Below are 23444 nucleotides of genomic sequence, written 5' to 3'. Positions count from 1 at the left end.
ACTGTTAGGTATCCTCCCCACCCCCCACTTAATATCCAGCGGCTTTAGGGACAGTCGGTGGCAAGCTTTTCTCGGTGGGGGGCCGGGCAGGTGCCGAGGCGGGGCCTCTCACAGTCTGGGAGGGAAAAGAGCTCTCTGGGACGGTATTAGCCGGGATAAGCACGGAGAGACCTCCCCTGTGGGCGTGGCCTCCCCGCCCCTTCCAATCCTCTTGTCCCGGGAGCTGCCTCCGATCTCAGGAGTCGCCAGAGACCGAATGGAGACAGAAGCGCCCCAGCCCGGACTGTCGCCCCCGGACTCCGCGCACGATCCCTGGTAATTGGCACCAAGCAGCTCCATTGGTATCAAACCCCTCTCCCTGGCAACAGCGGTTCCTATGGCCGAGGCAGGAGGGGGAGGTACCCGAGCATCCCAGGCTGCTCCAAGTGACTAAATCCTAAGTGTGAGGCTGATGGGGCAAGTTTAAAGACAGCCCTCATTGTTACATGGGCAGTGAGGAGAGAATTGAGCCAGCAGTGCATTGTTACCTGGGGGCATGAGGGGCGTACGTGTGGATGTGGGGGGAAGCTGATAGTGTACGTGTGTCTCCCTGAGAGGGAAGGGATTGCGGCTCCTGGAGTCACTACTCGTGGCAAACTTTGTGTGGTACTGTACATGGGGCTGCAGCCTGGCCCCTTTCAGCCACACGTTATGGCATCATCCCTGCTTTGCTTTCATGTTGCAAATAAACTTCACTGTTCTGGCTGCAATTCTCTTTATCTCTCTTAACCAAATATTACCTGTCAATGCCTACTTAGCAGATATTTGTATTGTATTCTCCTCTCATGTGATATTTAACAATTAACAGATTATGTGTCGCAAGTATTTATGGGTCGTTACTCACTAGGTGCACAAATGCCATGCATTAGGCGCGTTGCCATGTTATATGGTATGGAGATACAAATCTGATCACTTCTTGGTGCTGTTATTCAGGATGGTTTACACATTGTCTGTTTATCTAGTGGCCAGTATGCTGCTTCATTCATTGTGTTTTCAATATAGTATTTTGTTTTCCATTCTCTTTGCCATGTTAGTAATTGTTATCTAGTTCTACATTTTTGCTTACTTACAAAATTAGGCCTCATGCTGCTATTCAACTACAGCTCCCAGTATCCTTTGGCAACTCCGTGTGTGCTATTGCCTGTTGTTGACTTCCAGCATCTAGTGACTAGGGGAAATCTGTTAGGGAGGCTAAACTCTAAATTGCTGAAAGGTCACACACTGTACATCCCTTTTTTAGTTACTACATGTTGGGCAAACTTAGTTTAAACTGTTCCTTGTGGACATTAGGCAACATTTTCAGTGCAGCAGTATTTTAAAATCATCGTAGTCCTGAAGGACCTGGAAATTCATGCTGTTAAAAAAAATAAAAATGGGGTGCTTCCTTAGAAGTAACTTACAAAAACGAGCTGTGCTGTATGCACAGGCATTGTTTTAATCAGTCTAACCTCAGATATCAACTATTTGTCTAGAACTTTTTTCATCATTATTATTTTTTATGTTGATTTACATCAGGTGTTTCTTAATGCAATATGGGTCCCTTCTGTGTGTTGGGAGCTTATGTCTAGTGAACTCAGCACATCTGTCTGTCTTTTTTTCAGTGTATCAACTGTTTAGCCAAAGGTTCAGTCATATATGTTTGCTTATATAGTAGTATAAATGGGCTAATTTTGCATATAATCTACCTGTTTATCAAATCCTGACATCAAAGCCTATATTTCCTAATTCACAATTAGTACAGATAGCTGTACAAAATGGCAGCCTACATCTTGGAATAACCATATATATATACAAACACACACACACATATATATATATATATTTATGTTTAAAGAATCCAACATTTCTAATTAAATGCATTTACAGGAAATGCATTTGTAGCTAAAGGATAAGTAGTTAGGAAACGTGTCGCTCAAAGGACCAGTTTATTAGTATTATTACAAGGGTATTACTAACTTTTTTCAAGTGATGTGTATGGTTTTGAAACAGAGCAAGCAAACAATGATGTAGCACTTCCTGTATTGACATATTTTTTGTAAAATGTATTTAATACATAGTATATTTAGTACAAGTTGGCAGTGTGTCTGGTGATTACTAAAGGTTAACTGTGTATGTATTGTTCCATCTTTTCATTTCTTGCTATTGTTGCTTTTGCAGCAAAATGTTCATTGGGGGACTGAGCTGGCAGACGACACAAGGTGAGCAAACTCTTGTTATTCTATAACTCACCTCAAATTTATTCTTTAATATTTATAATGTATTAATTTTCTATTTTTGAGAATGATTTATAGATTTTGTATAAATTATTTGTGATTCACTACTTCCTTTTTTTTTGTAGAGGGCCTGCGGGAGTACTTCAGTCATTTTGGGGATGTAAAAGAGTGTCTTGTCATGAGAGATCCATTGACCAAAAGATCAAGGTGAGAACTACTTTTGATTCCGATCAAGTTTGAAAACACATGGCCCTTTCTGTACCACTCATCCTGTTCGTTTTTCTATAGGGGATTCGGATTTGTAACTTTCATGGACCAAGCGGGAGTGGACAAAGTTTTGGCTCAATCACGACATGAGCTGGACTCAAAGACGGTAAGAGATGAATTTATTTGTAATTAGTAGGCTATTCCATCAGGTACATAACTATGTTCTGTTGGGAACATGAAAATCATATTTGGCCTTGTTATTCTTGGGACAGAAGTCAAAAGTCGAAAATAGAGTAGTTTCCAAGCATGCATTTGTGAGTAAGTGGGCACGCTAGGTCCTAATGCTGCCTATCTAGACAAAAGCATTGCACATGTAGATTACTTTAAATTATTTGAAAAACAGAATATTTTACCATTTGTCATATAACATTGTCTTCAAACTAACTAACTGATAAATTTAGTCAATAAAAATATATAGTTGTAATTGGTAATTTACCCAAATTAATTATAAACGCTTTTGGGAAGATTCAATAGTTGTTGATTTGTATAAAATAGATTCAATAGTTGTAGATTTGTATAAAAATGCCTAAAGAAATGGGCTAGTGGAATAAATGATAGTGTTATTGGGCTGCTTTATTGGTTGTAAATAAGTTGTTGTGTCAGCCAAAATCTTAAATAAAATTAGGGAGTATGTATAGGATACTGGGTTGTATTGGCGTGGCTGTGGCATGGCTTCCAGTAGTGATGCCGATATTTTTATAACTTTATAAAGACCTCAAATGCATGCCATTTTACCCCATTTTAGTCTTATATTGTTTGATTTGTTTTAAGTAGGAATACATCTAAGATTAATATTTCACAACAGCAGGAAGGTTAGAAGAGAGTTTTAAATTCATCTAATTTTATCTTGATTTAACAGTGTAAATGATACACTGTATTTAATATCTGCCCAAATCTGTTTGTATTCAGAATTCCAGACTGTTACAAGGACTTTAAGCTCCTGATAAATGGTAAATCCCAGTATCCTCAGCCAGTCATGTCTAGCGATTATATACTGTAAGACCTTGTGGTTTTGCACATACATGTCTTCTCCCATTTAACTTAGCATATAATACATGTTTTTGGATACTATACAATAAAGTAACATTTCAAAACATATCAAATAACTCTGGTAAAATAATTATGAGATACATGTGAAAGCTGCTGGTGCCTCATCGTTGTAGGCAAATGTCATACTAAGCCTCAATTGTTAATATTGATGTATAAATGCAAATTTTTGTTAGAAATGTTGAGTTGTATATTTAAATAATGGTATGCTATGGAGAAAAAGGTAGTGGCTTTTTTAGCTGATGTAATGATTCCCTTGTCAGTTCCATGTAGCCTTAAGCAAATCAATGTCCCTCAGGATACACTCACCTAAACTGTATTGGAAGTTCTACAGAAAAGATAAGAACTGTTTGATGTACTCGGCACAACCTGCCTATATTTTGCAGTGCTTTATAAGAAAATATACACACACATTACAAAAAGGATGCAATGTACAGCGAAGGTTTATTTTCCTTTACATTTTCTTATAATTGATATTCGTATTTTTAGTTTTGAAAAGAATTCAAAACGTTTTTGGAATAGCTTCATAGTAGCAGAGGGCAAGTTCAGTAGATGTGATTAGATTGAAAATACTGCAGTTGTTACACTGTTACAGATATAAACAGTCAAATATAGAGATTGCGAAAGGTTAATCTGTTAATTCACCGAGCAACAGCCAGGCAGTAAATGGAAGTGGCAGTTCATGAACAGATGATGAGCTGGTGTATGGCAGTCCCTGGCATGGACCTGCAGTTAAAGGAGAGCCACAGATTGGATTTGGGCGCTCTTAAGATACTGGTGTTCAGTCTGTGGCCCTCAAGCTGTGTTTAAAATACATTTGTATTTGCAGCTGCACAGAAATGTTGGCCAGTTGTGGGTTACTATTTTGTTTTTTACATTTTTTTGTGTGTGTTTTTTTGTTTGAAAAGTGCAAACTGTGAGCATGGTTTTAGGTTAATCCATTAAGCGCCTCAGGCATGTGCATCACTAGCACCATCAGCACAGCATGGAATCCAGAGGGCTAGGAAAACTGGAATCAAATCCAGTTGTTTCCATCAGTTTTTTGTGTTATCCTGATTAGCCTTGGGGAATTATATATGTGTAAACTAACAAGCTAAAGCATGCAGTTGTGGAAGGCATTAAGAATAGTGGTGAATCTTAATAGGCTCCCATCATCATAGGCCACCAGAGTTACAGTTTAACAATAACCGAGGCCCACACCTTTGACATCCCCTGTGGTAGTTACCCAGTAAATCGCTCTTTGTAATCTCATTGTTTGCTGGGTCAGCACTCATTTTAAAACACTTAACTATGAGCTTATAAACCATCCGGTAAAACGCCAGACTTTTCTTTCATTTTATGGCTGTGTCCTGGTCGGTGGCCTTTTATTTGTCAGACTTAGCTCCGAGGCTCTTGAGACTGAGTCCCTGCAGGTGTGGGGGAGGGGAAGAGCGCTGAACAGGCTGCTCTCTCCTGGTCCTTGTGGATGCTAAGTTGCTTTTGTTGCCAGGGAGGGGAGAAGTGTGTTTTTCATACAAAGAGCATTTGAATGCTGTAGGGACCTACAGGCAGATTGAAAGAGCACTTTTTTTTTCTACTTTTGTTCATATTAATGGGAGGAGAGGGGGGGTTAAATACTCTCTGATGTGGAGCAATTGGTTGGTTGGGTTACAGAGATGTGGATGGAGCTCTCTCTTATGGGATGTACTAGATAGTCTGGGTGAGTTCTTCGTTGGTATGAAACATCGAAAGGTGGGTTGCTGCTTGGATGTGATTTTGCATGATTGGACAAATTTGCTGTCTGAACGCTGTTTGCTCGTGAGCCTGGCATTGCTTGCCCATTTATATGGGTCCGATTGGGTTTGTCTGCGCTGTTTATATCAGAGCTGTGGATGCTCAATCTTTTGACTGCTTGAGTTGTTGAGAGTGATTGTGGCATGCTTGCTTAGATTGTGGTATGCTTTTATCACTGTTTATATTTATCAAAGAGAACTGCCAAATTACATATTAGGATTATACAGTCTTTTCGTAACATCTCATCTGTGTCTGACAATCGTTATTCTTGCTTCGTGGCTTGGTCATTCGCTACCACAGGTGCTTGTGCTGCGTTTCTCTGTGCCATTTACTAGCAACAATAGTGACAGTGTTTCGTAATGTGAAATTGGTGCTTTTTCCCTGGCTCAAAGCTGAGCTGCAGGTTTCTGTGTTAATAGCATCTTCCTGGCCTTTGCTGACATAGCAGAGAGGAATGCATGACAAAGGGGTATTGTTGAGATAACCTATCTCCCGTTTTCATTTCTTTTCTCTGATGCCCAGAAGCACAAACCTTTCCTAGTTTCTTTCTGTTCAGGGCAGGTTCCAGAGTTAGACAGTGTATGAACCTTATATATTTCACCTGTGATACCTCCACTTAGCTTGAATTTTATTTGTGTAAACTTCTTTTTTCAGTGTGAGGTACATTTATTAAATACAGTAACATTATAATGAAGAACTTCTAAATAGGACTTAGGGTCTCTATTCAACATTAAGTTCACTGTCTAAACTAGTCAGCGGAAGGACTTTTCTGGCTTCCATACTAAGACTTTTTATAAAAATTGTCTTTATGTTCTTATACAGCTTATAGAAAATAGCCACACCCAGAAGTATTGCCTGATTATAAAATGCAGAACGATGGATGTTTCTTCATTGTAGTTTGATCCAAGGATGCACTCAAGTCAAACTGTTTTTTTTTGCTTCATATTTTTGTGGTTCTAAAAGATTTAATTTTGCCAACATAAGATAAATACATTTGGTCCTTTCAGCAGTTCTTAGCCTAAAATGCCTGAATTCTATAAACTGTGGTTCAGTAATAACTTGGGGGCAACAAGGCTTTAGGGTGCAGGGAGTTGCATTATTACAAGAGACAAAGGACTGCTGCATGAGAATGGTAAAAGTTTTAGTTCTAAAACAACTAAATGGCTAAAAAGTTAGCATATTATTGAAGTTGTAGTTCAGCACCTGGGCAGCTACAAGTTTGGCTGATAGTGGCAGTCTTGCAGCAGTTGTTGGGCTGCAGGTCTGAAGATTCTGGAAATTCTAGTTTAGGAATGAACAATCACTAGTTCTCTGGAAGATTTAGCTAGCAACATCACTTTCCTGGTTCTACAGCAGTAGAGGGTTGCAGTCTTAAGGTTGCACTACAAAAGTTGAAGTTACATGTTTTAGGAAGGATGGAAGCTGTAATTTAATAACTACTGCAGCTTCAAGGATGTTGCGAGTTGTATAAAACAGTGTGAACACTTTTTTATTGTTTGACTTGTGATTGATGCCCTTATATTGTGAGGCTTTCCATCTGCTTGAATTAATGTTGAGCAAGAAGATCATGGAGTATCTGCAAGCCAGCAGTTTGGACCTGTCTCTAGACACTCCGATTTCTTTATTTGTATTACCTTTTGGTAATCACACAATACAGATTTGGTTGTTCACCCTAGCTACTACAATCAAATTTGTATATAAATTGCACAGATCTAATCATCTGGGAGTTGGGCCAAACAATAAGACTACAGGGAGCCCCAAGCAGTAGGGTCAGCTGATGACTGCATACACATTCATATGTCATCATCAAGTGGTTGACTTAGATCAGTGATCCCCAACCAGTAGCTCGTGAGCAACACATTGCTCGCCAACCCCTTGGATGTTGCTCTCAGTGCCCCCAAACCAGGTAGTTATTTTTGAATTCCTGACTTGGGGGCAAGTTTTGGTTGAGTATAAACAAGAATTACTACCAATAAAGCCCCCTGTAAGCTGATAGTGGGCATAGAGGCTGCCTAATAGCCAATCTTAGCCCTTATTTGGCTCCTCCATGAACTGCTTGTGTTGCTCTCCAGGTCTTTTTACATTTGACTGTGGCTCACGAGTAAGAAAGGTTGGGGACCCCTGACTATAGTACACTATGCAGTCTGCCTGCACTCGGCCACCTTTATATTCCTGTATAATAATAAAATACTTCTAGAGGCCTTTATATTAAATTACAGATTGACGTAATTTTTAGGGACTACTTGTGCAACATGTGTGTTGTTGCGCAAGTTTTCATTTTCTGTAAGTCTGTACCCATATCACAATATTTTTTGTGTCAAAAAATGTTTAATTTCCCAAAATGTTCATTTGTATAAAACTTTCTGGATTTACACTCAGTTCCTTGCCTCAGCATTTGTAGCACTGACTTTGACATGTAGCTGATATTATGTCTTTCAGATTGACCCAAAAGTAGCATTTCCTCGGAGAGCTCAACCCAAGGTGAGAAAATGGTTCTAAACTTTTCAAATTTGTAGATTGAATAGAAAAAATGTTCTTAAAAGTAAGCAATATGTGCCCAAAAGACTTGGAAATATTATATAGCTGTTGAAAAAAAAGAAAACAGATTAAGACCAGCAGCTAATGGGTGAATCAGAAATTGGCCTTGAAGGCACCCACAAAACTGGGTTAATTCCTTTAAGTAGTTTGTTGACAGAAGGTGTCCCTGGTGCAAGGAAGATTAGTATCTTGGTAATCAGGGGCTGATTGTAGGAACCTTGTATAAGGCTTATTTTCATTAGCTAATATTAATGGCCCTGTTTCTTACTTGGTACCACTTTTTTTTTGTTAGTTATATATTCTGCTCTCCTGCTAGCTTCACTAAGAGTTAGAAATCTCACTAATATAATGCTGCAAATGTATTACAGATGGTAACACGGACAAAGAAGATTTTTGTAGGGGGCTTGTCAGTTAACACAACAGTTGAAGATGTGAAACAATATTTTGAGCAGTTTGGGAAGGTAAGTGTGATAACTGTATTAATAGGGCAAAATATATAATCTCACAGTGTACAGACAACATTAGGAATAAGGGAGAGGCAGCTCATTAGATTATGCTTTATAGTGAAGAAAAGAAGCAGTCTAGGCCTGTTGCTCTGTTGCTGAAGTCTCAGGGACACATCTCGCCATCAGGTTGGACACATTTTTACAGAACCTTAATTAGAAAAACATGTTTGAAGTGACCAGAATTACTAATGCTGCCACATAAGTCCAGTACTGGAGATTTTTTAGGAATGGCTCTTTTAGGGGATAAGAATATAACCAGAACTATAAGTCTGCCACATGAAGTTTACTGCTAATCAGATTAGTACAGGGTTTACCAACCTTCCCATGGCACCTGAGGGTGAACCTTTCTCAAATAAGACCCCTCATAAAGATTTCTCGTTATAAGGCGATTAGATCCCCATTTAATTAGGAGGTTGGACAGATCACTGGATGACTCGGATTTCTTTTCCAAGCGGCTGCAGATTATCTGCCACATTTAGGGGAGGGGGATTCAGACACTAAACCGAGATGACAGGAGCACACTATACTGCATATAAGCATGGTAGACAATGTGTCACCTGCACAGGCTCAGCAGATTCATTTCAGTAAATGGATTATCTGTTAAACCTATAAGAAAACCTTCTGTTTGTTTCAAATACTAAAAAAATATATATTTATGTATATATTTATATGTGTACTGTCTCTGTATATTCTTATTTATGCTGTCTCACGTTACTCTTTGTTACTCTCTCTCTTTCTCTCTTTCCCTCTCACTTTCCCCCTTGATATCTGGTGGGGCCTTCACCCCTCCCCCCAATCTTTTCAGTTGCACACAAAGGCTTTTGCCTCTGTCCCTCTCCCCTGCGGCTCAGGACATACTAAGCTGCAGTCATAGTAACAGGACAGGGCTCCCAGAGCTGCTGATTCTCCAGGGAACCAAACGGTTTTGTTTGAAAAGCAAAAAAAAACTCTTTGACCCAAAGAGCAAATATATATCTCAGAAAGCCTGCCGTGGAACTGTCAGGCACTGTAAAAATGCAGAACACAGATAACTGTGATTAGTGTGACACCCCTCACGCATCGTTTTAATTTTTATTTCCCCATTTTTTACCACTTTCTGGACTTTTACCCATTTGTACACACTATACATGCAGTATACATGCATTCTCCTAGATGCAAAAACAAAAAGAAAAAGAATCGCTCTAAGGGAAACCCTAAAGCGAAACAAAAATTCCTCAGAAACAATATAAATAAATAATAAACAAATAAATGAAAAAATGAAAACAATATAATAAACTAACAAACTATAAGTACCACGTGGTTCGATGAGGTCCGGGTGTTTAAACCCCGGGCCTGCCGCTCAAGTTTTAGAGTCTATCTCTTATGTAGTTTAAAGTCTGAGAAACAGCATGCTCACCAAAGTCCGGCAATGGTCCGGGTGCTCACAGCCCCGAACCCGCAGCTGAGGAGGAATAACTTCAAAGTGGAAGGAAGGACATCGAGCACACTTCGGACACAAGGAATCCGTTAAAATTCTGTACTTTATTTCATCATGTTTAAAAACAAAAGTGTGCCTTTTGTGCACACTTTTGTTTTTAAACATGATGAAATAAAGTACAGAATTTTAACGGATTCCTTGTGTCCGAAGTGTGCTCGATGTCCTTCCTTCCACATTCTCCTAGATGCTGCACAATAAATACTCCTATACGTGAACCTTAAAGTTTTCCCACACTATTTGGTCCTTTACCCCAACCCCCTCCTGAGTTCACTACTCAGCTCCCTGTAACCAAGGAACATATAGAAAGAGTGGAACTCCTTATGGCTTATCCTTTCCTTCCGACATTTTGAGAGCATTGAATTGAAGCAGTATAGAAAACATGTTTTAAGAACAAACAAAGTAAAATGCTAATGAATCTGCCTGAATAAGGTCCATCATCTTCAATTATTTTCTGTTAAACAGTACTTCTAAGTACGGCATGTGCTCGAGTGCCCATTAAACTTAGTAATGAAATACTCTTTCTTTTTCACTCTTCACTTTCACTCTACTATCATGGCAATGACCAGTAATATGTAAAAGCATTGACAGGTATTTTTCCCACAAAACCCTTCACACCTATCTTATCTTGTGTTTTGAACAGGTGGACGATGCCATGTTAATGTTTGATAAAACAACAAACAGGCACAGAGGTGGGTATATAAATCCAGAGAATACAGCAGAGAGAGAGAAATTAGAGAGCTTTACAGTCCCTATACTTATATATTGCTAAATTGGCAGCCTTCTTGGTATAAAATAACAGCCCATAACTCCCCCCTTGTTTCAGGTAACTTGGCCAGATTCCAGCTATATCTGGAAAATGTGATAATAAGCTTGATAATTAGGTTTCACCTTTCTATTCAATTGTATGTATTATGAATGTTTAAAACCCTTTTTTCAGCTTCCTCCTTAATCCACCATCCATTAATGCTCATGGTTCCAGCCTGAAAGTGGCAGTTCTGCATTCTTCTTTGTTCTTTTAGCACTTGCATTTGTACAAAACCCTGCAATGGCATTTAGACAAAATGTATGCTTTGCACCTCTGGATTCTCACAGCACTGATTTTCCATTACAGTGATGCTTGCTTGGCTTAACCTTCACCTCCTTATTCTTAGCTTTGTTGTCTAATGCAGGGTTCGGGTTTGTGACCTTTGAAGGAGAGGATATTGTGGAGAAAGTTTGTGATATTCACTTTCATGAGATCAACAATAAAATGGTGAGGGCAAATGTAAATTACCTCATACTGTTTATGCATGCACAAAGACTTCTTAGGGGATGTATGGATGCTTGTCATGAGGCACAAGCATACTGCACAGAGTAAAAGGCCAATATTCTAATTTCCAATAGATGGACTGCTCCTGCCATTGAGAATGTGCATGGGGCTCATTTTCTAAAGCAACTCAGCTGCGTGGATGCCAAAATTGAGATGTTTGGTATCTGCAGTGCTTGCCCTGGCACAGGCTAATCCTTAGCAAAATGGTGCTGTTAACAAATATATTGGACACCGTATTGATATTTCTTATTTTGCTTAAAAATATATATAAATAAAATATATTGCTATCTTATGCAGTTTGCTCCAAGCTTTATCTATCACATCGGTCTACATCATCATGTCATCATGGCTTTAGTAAATGCTGATCCTTGCAGTCCAGCTGCCACTGGAGGACTAGGGGTTGGAAAAAACTTGGGTAGATGTAAGGAAGAAATTCAGTTTGGTCTCTCTTTAAGGCACCTGTCCTGTAATAGGTTAAATGCCCAATAGCTGCCCTCTGTGCACTCTAACAGTGTGGAGCAAAATGTGATTTACACTTACATTGATGCTTATTACTACAACAACTGCTTGTGAATCAGTGCAAAAATGGTTAACAGCAAGCACAACTCCTCACTGTAAAGAAACAGTACTTCACACTATTAGCAAATAAACCCTGCTTTCCAGCAGGGCAAAGGAATAAAACAGGCATCTATAGGTGTAATGGCTTTTTTTCACAGTGCTGTTTATACTGCTTGACAAATACAGGCATAAGTAAAAATGTGATACTGCTTAACATTGCTTAAGACAAGGGTTAATTTTTCTCACTGTATTGCTGCATGAACTGCATAACCACATGTGTATAAATAAAAGCTTTTATTATCAGAAAGAGTATAGACACAGAAGCTGAGCAACATTTTGAGTTTGTAGGAGTCATTTACCCAACTAGGGTTAATTTTTCTCACTGTATTCCTGCATAAACTGCACAACCACCTGTGTATAAATAAAAGCTTTTATTATCAGAGAGAGTATAGACACAGAAGCTGAGCAACATTTTGAGTTTATAGGAGACATTTACCCAAAAATATTTTAAGTTAAATAAGCAAAATTACTATTTTTGTAGGCTAAATAATTTTATTACTTCTTTTTTAGGCACTAAAAATTACATATTATATAATTTACAGATTATGTAGCATACCCCATAGAAAACAAGAAAACTAGTTGGCTAGAAGTCACCCATACATTATAGGCCCAGTCACATGTAAAATGACATGTAGTGAATCCCTGCAGTTTCCTCCACGTTTTAGAATATTAGGATATATTGTTGGTGCCCATGGTCCCATGTTTGTCCTACATTACTTAAAATTGCAATTTCTATTTAGGATAACCCAGTGGCACATACTACTAAAAAAAGTATTTTTTTATGAAAATGGTTAATCAAGATGAAGTAGGGTTTTAAATATGAGCTTGTTTATGCAATATATTTTTATAGAGACCTACATTGTTTGGGGGTATAGTTTTCCTTTAATGTGCCCAGTAGGTATAGGGAATGGGGCAGGCTATGTCTAATAGGAACCTGGCTAATGGGCTTAGGACAGGGGGCCATTGTTGTTCTCCCATCATACAAGCCATATGCTTCTGTCTTGATTATTATTATATAATGTACATTAGTTTTGTGGCAAGAATATGTTCCTGTGTCTACATGGGATTCCTCCAGGTTCTCCCAGCCACCCCCAAAAATATACAGGCATGTTTATTGGCTTCTGACTAAGGCTAATGCCACACCATGCATATGGCGTATATTTTCGGCAAGCCGAAAAAAGCTTGCCGAAAATATGCGCCATAAGTTCCTACCTGTGCCTGCACCCAGTCGAATGGAATACGCTCGGGTACAGGCACATGTAGCTGATATCCGCATTAAATGCAAGACTTTGCATTCTCTCACGTTTTTATGCGGATGTCGGCTACATGTGCCTGTACCCGAGCATATTCCATTCATTTGGGTGCATTTTCGGCAAGCGTTTTTCGGCTTGCAGAAAATATACACCATACACATGGTGTGGTATTAGCCTAAATTGACCGTAGTGTGTGTGAGTGTAATAGGGACCTTAGACTGTAAGTTCCTCTGGGGGATGGACTGATGTGTACGGTGTATTGGTCTTGATTTTATCTATCTTGGATTCCAGAAATTAATCTGAAATGGCCCATACATTGACCCATGGCTTTCTGGAATTTGTAGTGTTGCTTGACAGACCATACTTAAGTATATTATGTATTGGGCCCAAAGCTGAGCTGTATGACAGGATCCAGAGCAAGCTGAGCATGAACTGTGCCTTAATAGAAGGGAAATATAGGGAGCTACTTGGGTTTCTTTGGAGGCACTGATCTCAGTTGAAGCTGAAAACATGGTGCAGCATCTCTAGCCTAATTTAGCATTTTTTATTTGAATGTATTTTGCATTTTGATTGCAGCAACCTTTCCTTTTGATTTGGCAGTTAGGGTTATAGCAAAAAAAAAAAAAAATGTAGTATTTTGGTTCTTTATAACTGACTCATATTTTTAGAGTGTTGGGCCAGTATTATGACAGGTGATGGCCCAGGATGGCAGGGTCTGGAGTTGGCATCTGGATGAGGTATTGGGAGGGGGTAGACTTGACAAATCACAGATAAATGTACTAGGTTAGATGTGGGAATTGGGTTAATTAAATCTTTTCTTTTCTGCAGGTTGAGTGTAAGAAGGCACAACCCAAGGAGGTGATGTCACCAACAGGATCTGTGAGAGGCCGATCTCGGGTCATGCCCTATGGAATGGACGCCTTCATGCTGGGCATAGGCATGCTAGGTAACCTTGAATTTGCTTTAGGGTAGAATTGGATAGTTTGTGCACTGTCTATTTTTTCTGAGCACAGATTTCCCTCTGCTGGTTAAAACTGTTTTTTCCCTTTTCATATGAGGGTCATTTTTCTTTTCTAGTAATTTAGTCATTTCCTTCACAGGCAGACATAATGTTTTAGATTTATATAATTAATTGATTTATTATGGGGAAGATTTATATGGTTAACATATTATTGTTTATGATCTATCCTATGTGATGTTTTGCAGAACTCTGTACATGGAGATTTGACTAGGCTGGATGTTGCTGTTCCTTCCTTACCTGAACAATTTAGGATTTCTCTATAAATAAATAAATTACACAATAAATAAGGAGTCCAAGAGATTACTATCTGATTAAAGCATGATTTAAAGCATCATCTCTGCTAAGACATTATTGCTTTTATAGATGATATATATATGTGTTGAATTATTGTTTTGGACTGCAGCTTTTTTTGTTTCCTTTAAATCATACAAACTTTTTCCAACTTTTTTTTAATTTCCAGGATACCCGGGATTTCAGGCTGCTACATATGCCAGTCGCAGCTACACAGGCATTGCACCTGGGTATACTTATCAGTTCCCAGGTAAGTTTGTGGCTCTTATGTCCATATGCTCCATGTTTTGCATGCATTGTGAGAGCTGCAGCTCTTGTTTGATTATTTGATCTTAATTTTTTTTATAAAAGAAACATCAATGTTGGGTTCAGTGTTGGGTTTGGGATGTCAGTGGTATTTTATTATCCTTTCATTTTTAATGTGGGGTGGCAATGATCAGGTCCTCCCTGCTAGGTCACTGACAGATGCCCCTGTGGGCTGGGCATCCAGCTATTCCTAAGCTGTTTCACATTTCGTTTTAGAGTTTCGTGTAGAGAGAACCCCTCTCCCGGGCGCCCCAGTCCTCCCAGAACTCACAGGTCAGTCCCATTAATTTCATAAGCCTCATAAAGGAGGAGATCATAACTGGATAAGTTGGGCGAAAATACTCGCCTTTCCCTCTAGGGAACAGATTTCAAGGGACTGCATCTGTCAGATCTCTGCTGATCAGAGTGGGTAACTGGATGTTGGAATCTTCTTTCTGTGCTTGGAGAGAAACTTTGCACCCACCTGTCATATCTCTGCATTATTTTATACACCAAATAGTATTTTGTTCATGTGGTTTTCTTGAGATGGGTGCAATTAATAACAGATATTTCCTTCTGCCTTTTGTGATGGGGAATACTTGGTGGTGCACAAGAGCTTCTATGCTGAAAAGTATTATTGTGAAGGGGATAAGTAGTAAGCAAAGGTACTCAGTGCTATCAAGAAAATATGTCAGTATAATTTGATGATACATGCAGCCTGGGAAATGTGTTTTATTTCACATGTGCTTTATTTTACAAGTATTTATGTATATATTTTAAATGACCTCATACAGTTGGGCTTTAGAAAATGTGCATAAACACTATCTAAACTTCCATAAATAAATATAAATGCTTTTTTCACAGACATACCTCATTCCACAGATTAAAATGAATGTGTGATAGCCTGTCTGTACTGCAGAAACAAGCTCCCCCCCCCCCCCCCCTTTAGGCTCACAGAGTAGCGCAATGCCTCCCTCACTTTATCCCATTGTGAGGAGATGGATTTGAAGTCCCTCTGCTTTCCAGAGAATCTGTGCACCACTAAGAAAAGCAAAGACACAAGTTCTTACATCACTTAACAATGGGACAAAGTGTGGGAGGTGTTGGATTACTCTACATGTTGGGTATCTACAAGTTCAGATAATATCTATGTACCTTTTCTACATAAGCTTTACTAAATGAGCTTATGTCAACAAGTGGGGGTATGTTGTCGCTTTAAGTGCTGTGCTGATTTTCCTTTGTTTCTTTCCCATACTCCTCCATCTCTGTTAAATATTGCACCCCTGTATAAATGGCAAATAATATAGGTTGCCATTCTATGCAGTCAGACGGCAGCAAACAGTTAAGAAGTATAAACATATATATAGTAATTCAGAGCATTCTTGATTCTTACATAAATTTAAAAACATCTGTAGACATCTGTGGTCCCAGCATTTTAGCCTTCATCAGGTACACAAACCACAGAGGGTTTTAGTTTTATTCTGCCTGTTAAGGTTATTTTATGGCATCAATGTATAACAAAATGTATCATTTAGAGAAGTAGGCTTATCCTACAAATGACTGACACCTCCCAGAACCTGTAAACAGTTGAGCAACAGAAGCGGAATTGCAGTTTAGACAGAGCACATAATTCTGAGATTATTTTTACTTGTGAATATAGGTTCAGCTGTTAATTCTGTGGGTTACATCCCACTGACTGATAGGGAGTGAAGTCAGACGTCCACAGGCGGCCTCTGTTGGATGTAATTATGTATAACTTCTACGTTCTGTCTGTGTGTCATGAGACTTATTCACATTACACCAGGCGAGTAACTACAGAGGAAGCAGAGGGCCCAAGAGTGCAGAGGGACCATTGAGGCCCAAATAATGAGAAACTTCAGTATATATTGGGAGTATTGTTTAACTTAGCGATGTTTTGAGGCCCTAAATTTAATTTTCTCTGGGGCCTAGTAATATCTACTGACACCACTGCATTTAGAGACTTAAGTCCAGCTGTAGTCAGACTGACATTATTGTCAATCCACCTTTTCTGATCAATATAACAGTCTTTCATAGACCAATCTGATTCAGTTGATCACACAAATGTAGGATTATTTTCAAGGATTTTCATTTAACGTAAAGTGGAAATGATTCTACATAACAGGTAAAACTTCTGTAAATAAATATCAGCAAATGCCTAGGTTTCATTTCACACTTTCAAAAGCCAGTGACTGATCATTATCATCCACTGTATGGAAATAAATAGCATGGCAGTGGCACTTTGCTGGTATATGAGTGCCCTGGTCAACTATGCCATTTGCCATATTACTTATAAATCTGTATGTGTCTCCCATAGGTACCAGTTATGTTCTGCATTAAATTAGAAGATCCTGACAGAAACTTACTAATGTTGACTTCTACAACACTGTTTGCCATTTGTATACATCAGTGGACTTTGTCAAATATATTAAAGTGTAAATTTTTGTTGTATCTTCAGATACAACAGATTTATCAATATGTGAGATTAGAGTTTACTGCAGAAAAATTCACTCATTTTCTATTCATTCTTATGGGATTTTTAGAAGTGTATTTATGAATAGTTCACCATTTGATAAATACACTTTTAGAAAGCCCTTAGAAACAAATAGAAAGTGGGTGAATTTTTCTGTGGTGAGCTAATCTCATATTTTGATACATCTGCGCCTGTAGGGACTTGGGAGACTGTATGGACCTTGGAGGTATATTGTGACTGAAGTTGCAGAATAGGTCAGAATTGTGCTATATACCAAATGCTGTCTGTGAGATAAACCAGTAGGTTTACCATTGGAGTGTATTTTCTATTTCCAGAGTGGAATACCATAATGCTAAAAATAATATTCTTGTACAGCTATGTGTTCATGTTAATTATTTTATGAACTGTGAATTGTCAGTTATTTGTAACAGTTCGGGCAACTTTGCAGATAGATAATTTAGTTGTCATTAGTTTAATGGCATAGTCAGCTGCCCAGATATGTTATTACCCTAACAATTTCACATATAAAAAGTATGGATAATACATTTACATGCATTAACAGCATGACTGAATACATGGTATAACTTTTAATACTCAGGGACACTAAAGACATGATTTACTGCTTACTTTCACTTTACTTTTTTCGTATAGCCTTGAAAACAAAAAAAATATTTTGGAAAGCAAACATCTGTTCATTTGCTTATATTATAACACTACTGGAGGTCTGTGTAAGGCAGCCAAGTGACCAGGCAACCAATGAACAATATGGTCTTATTAAGCTAATTAACTAATACTTTTATATAAAGGTGGCCATACACGGTAAGATTGGCTGATTTGGTTCTAGCGCCAAACAATCCGATTGCAATGAAGGGAATAGGAAAAGTCGGAGCCAGAACTGCATTGGCACATTGATCCAATGAAAAATCAAGCCTATCCGTTCGACATCTGGCCAGTTTTCGGGAGGCCTGCACTATACACAGGCAGATCAGCTCCCATGTATAAATAAAGATACCTTGCCCTCTATATAGTTCCACTGGACTTATACCAAGGAAAAATTAAAAAATTGTATATTGCCATTTTAAGGACCCACTTTAAGTAAAGGCAAGATTGTGGGGATATTATTTGATAACTTCTGTTGCTACTATCTCCACATTTACATCTGATTTTGTTTTCCAGCAATCCCCCTGACTGCATATGGTCCCGTAGCGGCAGCAGCTGCAGCAGTGGTGAGAGGTAACAATAGTCTGATTAATAATAGATTGTGGGTAGTGCTTTATGTGTTGCAGAGTAAATGCATGTAGTGAGAGATTAGTAATGCTTGAGATACAAGGGCAAGAGTAGTCTTGGAAATGATGCATGCTGTTTGCTACCAAATTTAGCATATATTATACCCTACTTTCCCAACACCTCATATTCTTTATCTCCAGAAAACATGAGGGTAGCTGTTTCAAACAAGTGTTTCCTCAATAGTAATACTTTCTCAATATTCAGAATTCTCTGGTTTATCCCTATGTGTATTTGATAGTAGCATTCACTGCCTAGGGCCATGAGAGATCAATTGCCAACAACATCCTGAACTTGTAAATGAAGCTTGTGTGAAGAAGAATTCCCACTATATTATATATTTTACACAAGTAAAATTAAGTTAACTTTGCAGTGACAAATCGTACAGGAAGGTTTGGTACTGTTAGTTGTCCATGGGAAAGAGGCTGGGTGTAGGGGGCGCTCTGTAAGATCTGTTCTCTTACTTTGTAAACAAGGCTCCACTCCAACCCGCACAGGGGGGTTTCTTGGAACAAGCAGCCCAGGGCCAATGGCAGAACTTTATGGAGCAGCCAATCAAGAATCAGCAGTTAGCAGCTATATCAGTGCCGCAAGCCCAGCTCCCAGCACAGGCTTTGGACACAGCCTTGGGGTAAGTGAGTCTGGATATCATCAATACTCATGTTTTTTGACTATGCAGTAAATAGGTGAAGATATGGACACTTGTTTTTCCTCTTTACTAAATGATACATCTGAACTTGCCTTACTTTTTGATTAACAAAAAATGTGTTTTTAGGGTCCTCTGATTGCCACTGCTTTTACCAACGGCTACCACTGAAACAGCAAGTCACTGCAGAGGTATGGTGTATAATCCATTATGTCTTTATAGTTGCCTGGCTGGGATATGCAGGAAAATTTAAAGGGGTAGTTTTACAAAGGCAATTCCGAATTGGCAGAGCTTGGAGTCACATTTGTAGCTGTGGTGTTTTGCCTAATTGTGTTGCTATTTTCAGTCACACAGCTATATTTATAAAAATAAAAATATTTTTCCCGTCAGGGAACATTGTTATTACTAGGACACAAGGCAGATTAACATCAACCATATACCACAGGGTACCCGCTTACTGCCAAGTTAACAAGTTAATATGCTTTTTTATAAGCTGTTGCTCCAGCATGCAGACTAAGTGATGTAAAATACCTGCCTTTACAGTTCACCCTGCTGGCATTGCAGCACAAAGAGGAGCAAAAAGCACCCACTCTTCTTTTGCACAGACTTCATTTACTATAATTTACACGGCGGTGCAAATAATAATATGACAATATAAGTTATAAAGTATAAACGGCTAGATCCTATGTTAGAGGAATTTTTACAAGTAATAGTAAATATAATTTTTCTAAGGGTCTGAGCAGATGCCTAATGTTATAGTGAACAAAATATTGCTCTTAAAAGTCTTAAGACTACATTATCTAAAATTTGAAAAGTAATGTAGGAACATGATCTTGAGAACTGTTTTTTAATGGGAGCTTGTGGTTTACAATTGGCTACACTGTGATGCATTAGATGCCTCCAGGGAGCTGCTATGGGATCAGAAACCAAACCTAGTGGTTGCATGTGTTCTTTGTGCTGTTACCTAGAGCCAAGACTTGAGAGGCTGTATTTATTAAATGTGAAGTCATTAGCTTTTCTGGTTTGCATTTTCTACCCAAAAGTTAGTTAATTTTGCATAGTATTACTTACCTGGGGTTACTCTTGGAAACATATCTAGCTGACACAGGGTCCCTAAATGGCTATAAATACATGGACAGGCTTTGTATATAGCACCAATATGGTTATAGTGAAAATGTGCTGGAATAGAATTGTGCCATAGATTTGGATTAAATTGTGGGAAAGTGTATGAGGAAGATTGTGGATTCAATGGTGAGAATGTGCACAATATTAAAAAAAAATTGTCTTAGATTGTTAGTTTGTCATTTATTTTTGCTAGATTTTATAAATGCTAAGCAAAAGGCTAGATATTTTTGCAGAACAAGGACTTCTATGCAAATTACACTGTATGGCCAATAGTATCTGAACTCCTGTCTTTTCAGCATCTTATTCCACAAAATTAAAGCACAAACAGAACAAAAGTCAGTTCCAATGTGGGGTTGGGATGATAGCAGACTGACTGGTTTTAGTGCAGGCAGTGGATCATGGGGGCAGTTTCCATATGAGGAGGTAGCTGGAATGAACAGCTTCCAGGTGGATTGCTAACATAAGGCTGATGCCACACCAGGCGTAGGGCTGATTTTTTCGGCAAGCGGAAAAACGCTTGCCGAAAATTCAGCCCTACGCCTGCTACTTGTGCCTGCACCCGAATGAATGGGATACGCTCGGGTGCAGGCACATGTAGCCGATATACGCACGAAAACGCGAGACTTTGCATTCTCTCGCGTTTTCGTGCGTATATCGGCTACATGTGCCTGCACCCGAGCGTATCCCATTCATTCGGGTGCAGGCACAAGTAGCAGGCGTAGGGCTGAATTTTCGGCAAGCGTTTTTCCGCTTGCCGAAAAAATCAGCCCTACGCCTGGTGTGGCATCAGCCTAAGTCTCTGGTTTGACATGTAGTTGCTTTGGTTATACAACCACAGAACCTATATACTACATATAGTGTCCTTAGCTCTTATTTTCAAAGCCTTTATGTTTGCTGATGAGCCCATTGGTTTTCACCCATATCTGCCCACAATTAAAAAAAGGTCAATGCTTTTACCCATTGTGCTAGCTGTGGATGTCTGTACAAAGTTCCAAGGGAGAGACAAAGACCTATGTGTATTGATTTCAATACCTGGCTTCAAGATACAAAAAGAAATTGTACAGGTAGTTTGAGGTGGACAGATGTACGGTGCTCTTGTCACTCTTGTGGGAAGGAGATGGTTATGGGGTCATTAATCAATAAATCTGTCAATAAGACTTGTACAACATTTATTACATACATTCAAAATTAGCCTTGCTTTTCATATACTTTTAAGGAGACAGTCTGAACACATGGACATGAAATGTGTTTAGACCAGAGATTGAGAACTGTTATACTTAAAAGGCCAATATGGGTGTGAAGCAATAAGGAAGGCAGATGTTATAAAGATCACCATCTCTGGCTTAAACGTTATTCCTTTGCGATATTCTACATCATGCACAATTGTTAGCTTGTTAAATTGTGACAGTATTATGTAGAATTTATCAAGATTAACTAGCAATGTCCCTGTAAAAATAACTTTAGACCCTGTAGTAATCAGCTGTTCTAGTGTAGCTTACAAAAATGTTACCAAAAAAAAAAACCAAAAACGTATTTTAGAAAAAAAAGATTATGAAAAAATGGATTTTTCTTTAATCACAATTTATATACAACCTGGATGAGAGTGGACCAGAAGTGGGTAATGTAAGTGAACATATAAGATATCATTTGTTGTTAGTACTTCCATCCTTTTACTTATAGATTCATAGGGTTTATGGCAGATACAAACCAAGCGGTACACATTGCGTGCATTACTCCTACCTGATACATTAGCTTCAGATCCTCTTTTTCTCCTTAGAGTGTGATATTTGGCTTATACGTACTCTAGCAAAGATGTTCTTGTAAGCTCTGTAGATAAGTGTCCGAAGTTTAGGCAACTGAGTGTTATGTGACTGACGTGACCCTGTGTTTCTTCCCGTAGGCTTGAGTCTGGAAGCATCTCTTGCACGATTCTGTTCCTCCCCTCTCTGAATATCCGATGGCTGTACCTCACCTTGTGTTCCTGCACAGTAACTGGTGCCTCCTGCACAACCTTCACCTAGGAACTTCTTATTTATTTCTTTTTTTTCTGTTTCTTTTTTTTAATTCTTCTTTATTATTAGATTTGTGTTTTGTCCAAATTAGAAATCAGGGAGACATTTCCGAAATCTTCATGGTATTTTGTTTTGGTAAGATGCAGAGAATCCTTGGTACGAAATGATTCTGAAAAGAGGGGAGATTGTATTTCCACCTGTCTGGAAATGTGTTTTTTTTTTTTTATTCTTTTCTTCTTTCTATTTTTTTTATATTTTTATGTAAATTTCGGCTCTTAAAAACATGTAAAACTGAAATTTGGAGACAACAGTGCACAAGAACAAGACAAATGTATATTTTGCTAAATGAAAAAAACTATTTGTAGAACAGAAATTATTTTAATTTTCTCAAAGCTGGTTTGAAGTTTTTTTTTCTGTGTAAAATATGTAAATATTGCAGACTGATTGTTCTGCCACCGGAAGGTCTCTTTGGCCCAGATTATCTTTTGGCTACTTGGGCCTGTGTTTTAGCAATATTTTCCTAAAGCCTGAATGGATTGTCAGGTCTTTTATACATTTTATTATGATGGATGTCAGTCCACAGGAATATGATGAGTTACTCTCATGCAGGGGAATGCAGGTGCCATGCTGCAAAACTTCTTACTCTTTAGCCTCTGATAATGAACTCTTTAAGTTTCACTTGTCCTTTGCTCTTGGATATAAAGAGGGCTTTACGGTGGGCTAATCTCAAAGCATCAGATAGAGCTCTCTGGGGACAAGACTCCTGTCAGCTACAAAGCTGCTGTAAAATGCTGTTACACACTGACTTACTTAGGGATCCCCAGTAAAGTAAGTGTATGCCCAGTCCATATGGATGAACTGTCCGCCTTTCGATCTGCTCTGCACTCTTTATAGTTTGGAATGCTATAAATTAAATGCAGATCCAGTTCCTCTGTATGATCAGTGTGTAAGTCCATTTCTGTCTCCCTTTGTTTGTTATGTGGAATCCTTCCCAGAATAAAATCATGTGGAAATCCCACCCACCCCCAAAACTGTCTCACTTGCAATAAGGAAGGTGCTACAGTTTAAAGAGTTTATTATCACTGGGCCAAATACGATACTGTACTGCAAATTCAAAGCAATAATCTTTGTTACTGCAACTGGACTTTTTTTTTAAAGATAGTTCAAAATAAACTATGAATTTTATTCATTTGTATTGGCTTGTTATTTTTCTTTTCACTCTTCTTTTATGTTTATTGTGTGGAAATCA

The 23444-nt window shown here is 38.6% G+C and overlaps 1 protein-coding gene across 4 annotated transcripts; it reads left to right on the top strand.

The window, feature by feature from the left end:
* Window positions 1-203: 203 nt before the first annotated feature.
* On the top strand, window positions 204-23390 carry msi1 (musashi RNA binding protein 1). Of its 4 annotated transcripts, none has more exons than XM_012961432.3 (15): window positions 206-315; window positions 2197-2237; window positions 2378-2459; window positions 2541-2625; window positions 7779-7820; window positions 8246-8338; window positions 10501-10549; window positions 11030-11112; window positions 13869-13986; window positions 14522-14602; window positions 14875-14931; window positions 18305-18361; window positions 18889-19043; window positions 19188-19249; window positions 22084-23390. In XM_012961432.3, the coding sequence occupies exons 1-14, from the start codon at window positions 257-259 to the stop codon at window positions 19227-19229; spliced, it is 1044 nt and encodes a 347-aa protein (XP_012816886.1). In that variant the 5' UTR covers window positions 206-256; the 3' UTR covers window positions 19230-19249; window positions 22084-23390.
* The last annotated feature ends 54 nt before the right edge of the window (window positions 23391-23444 follow it).

This window comes from Xenopus tropicalis, chromosome 1 (genome assembly GCF_000004195.4).
Source record: "Xenopus tropicalis strain Nigerian chromosome 1, UCB_Xtro_10.0, whole genome shotgun sequence".
In the NCBI taxonomy this organism is placed as follows: Eukaryota; Metazoa; Chordata; class Amphibia; order Anura; family Pipidae; genus Xenopus; species Xenopus tropicalis.
This window is presented reverse-complemented; position numbering and strand designations above follow the sequence as displayed.

Excerpts from the sequence above, each read along its gene's own strand:
- msi1 (XM_012961432.3), top strand. The coding sequence starts at position 257 with ATGGAGACAGAAGCGCCCCAGCCCGGACTGTCGCCCCCGGACTCCGCG. Across the intron at positions 13,987-14,521 it reads GCTGGGCATAGGCATGCTAG|GATACCCGGGATTTCAGGCT; the intron begins GTAACCTTGAAT and ends TTTAATTTCCAG. Across the intron at positions 14,603-14,874 it reads GTATACTTATCAGTTCCCAG|AGTTTCGTGTAGAGAGAACC; the intron begins GTAAGTTTGTGG and ends ATTTCGTTTTAG.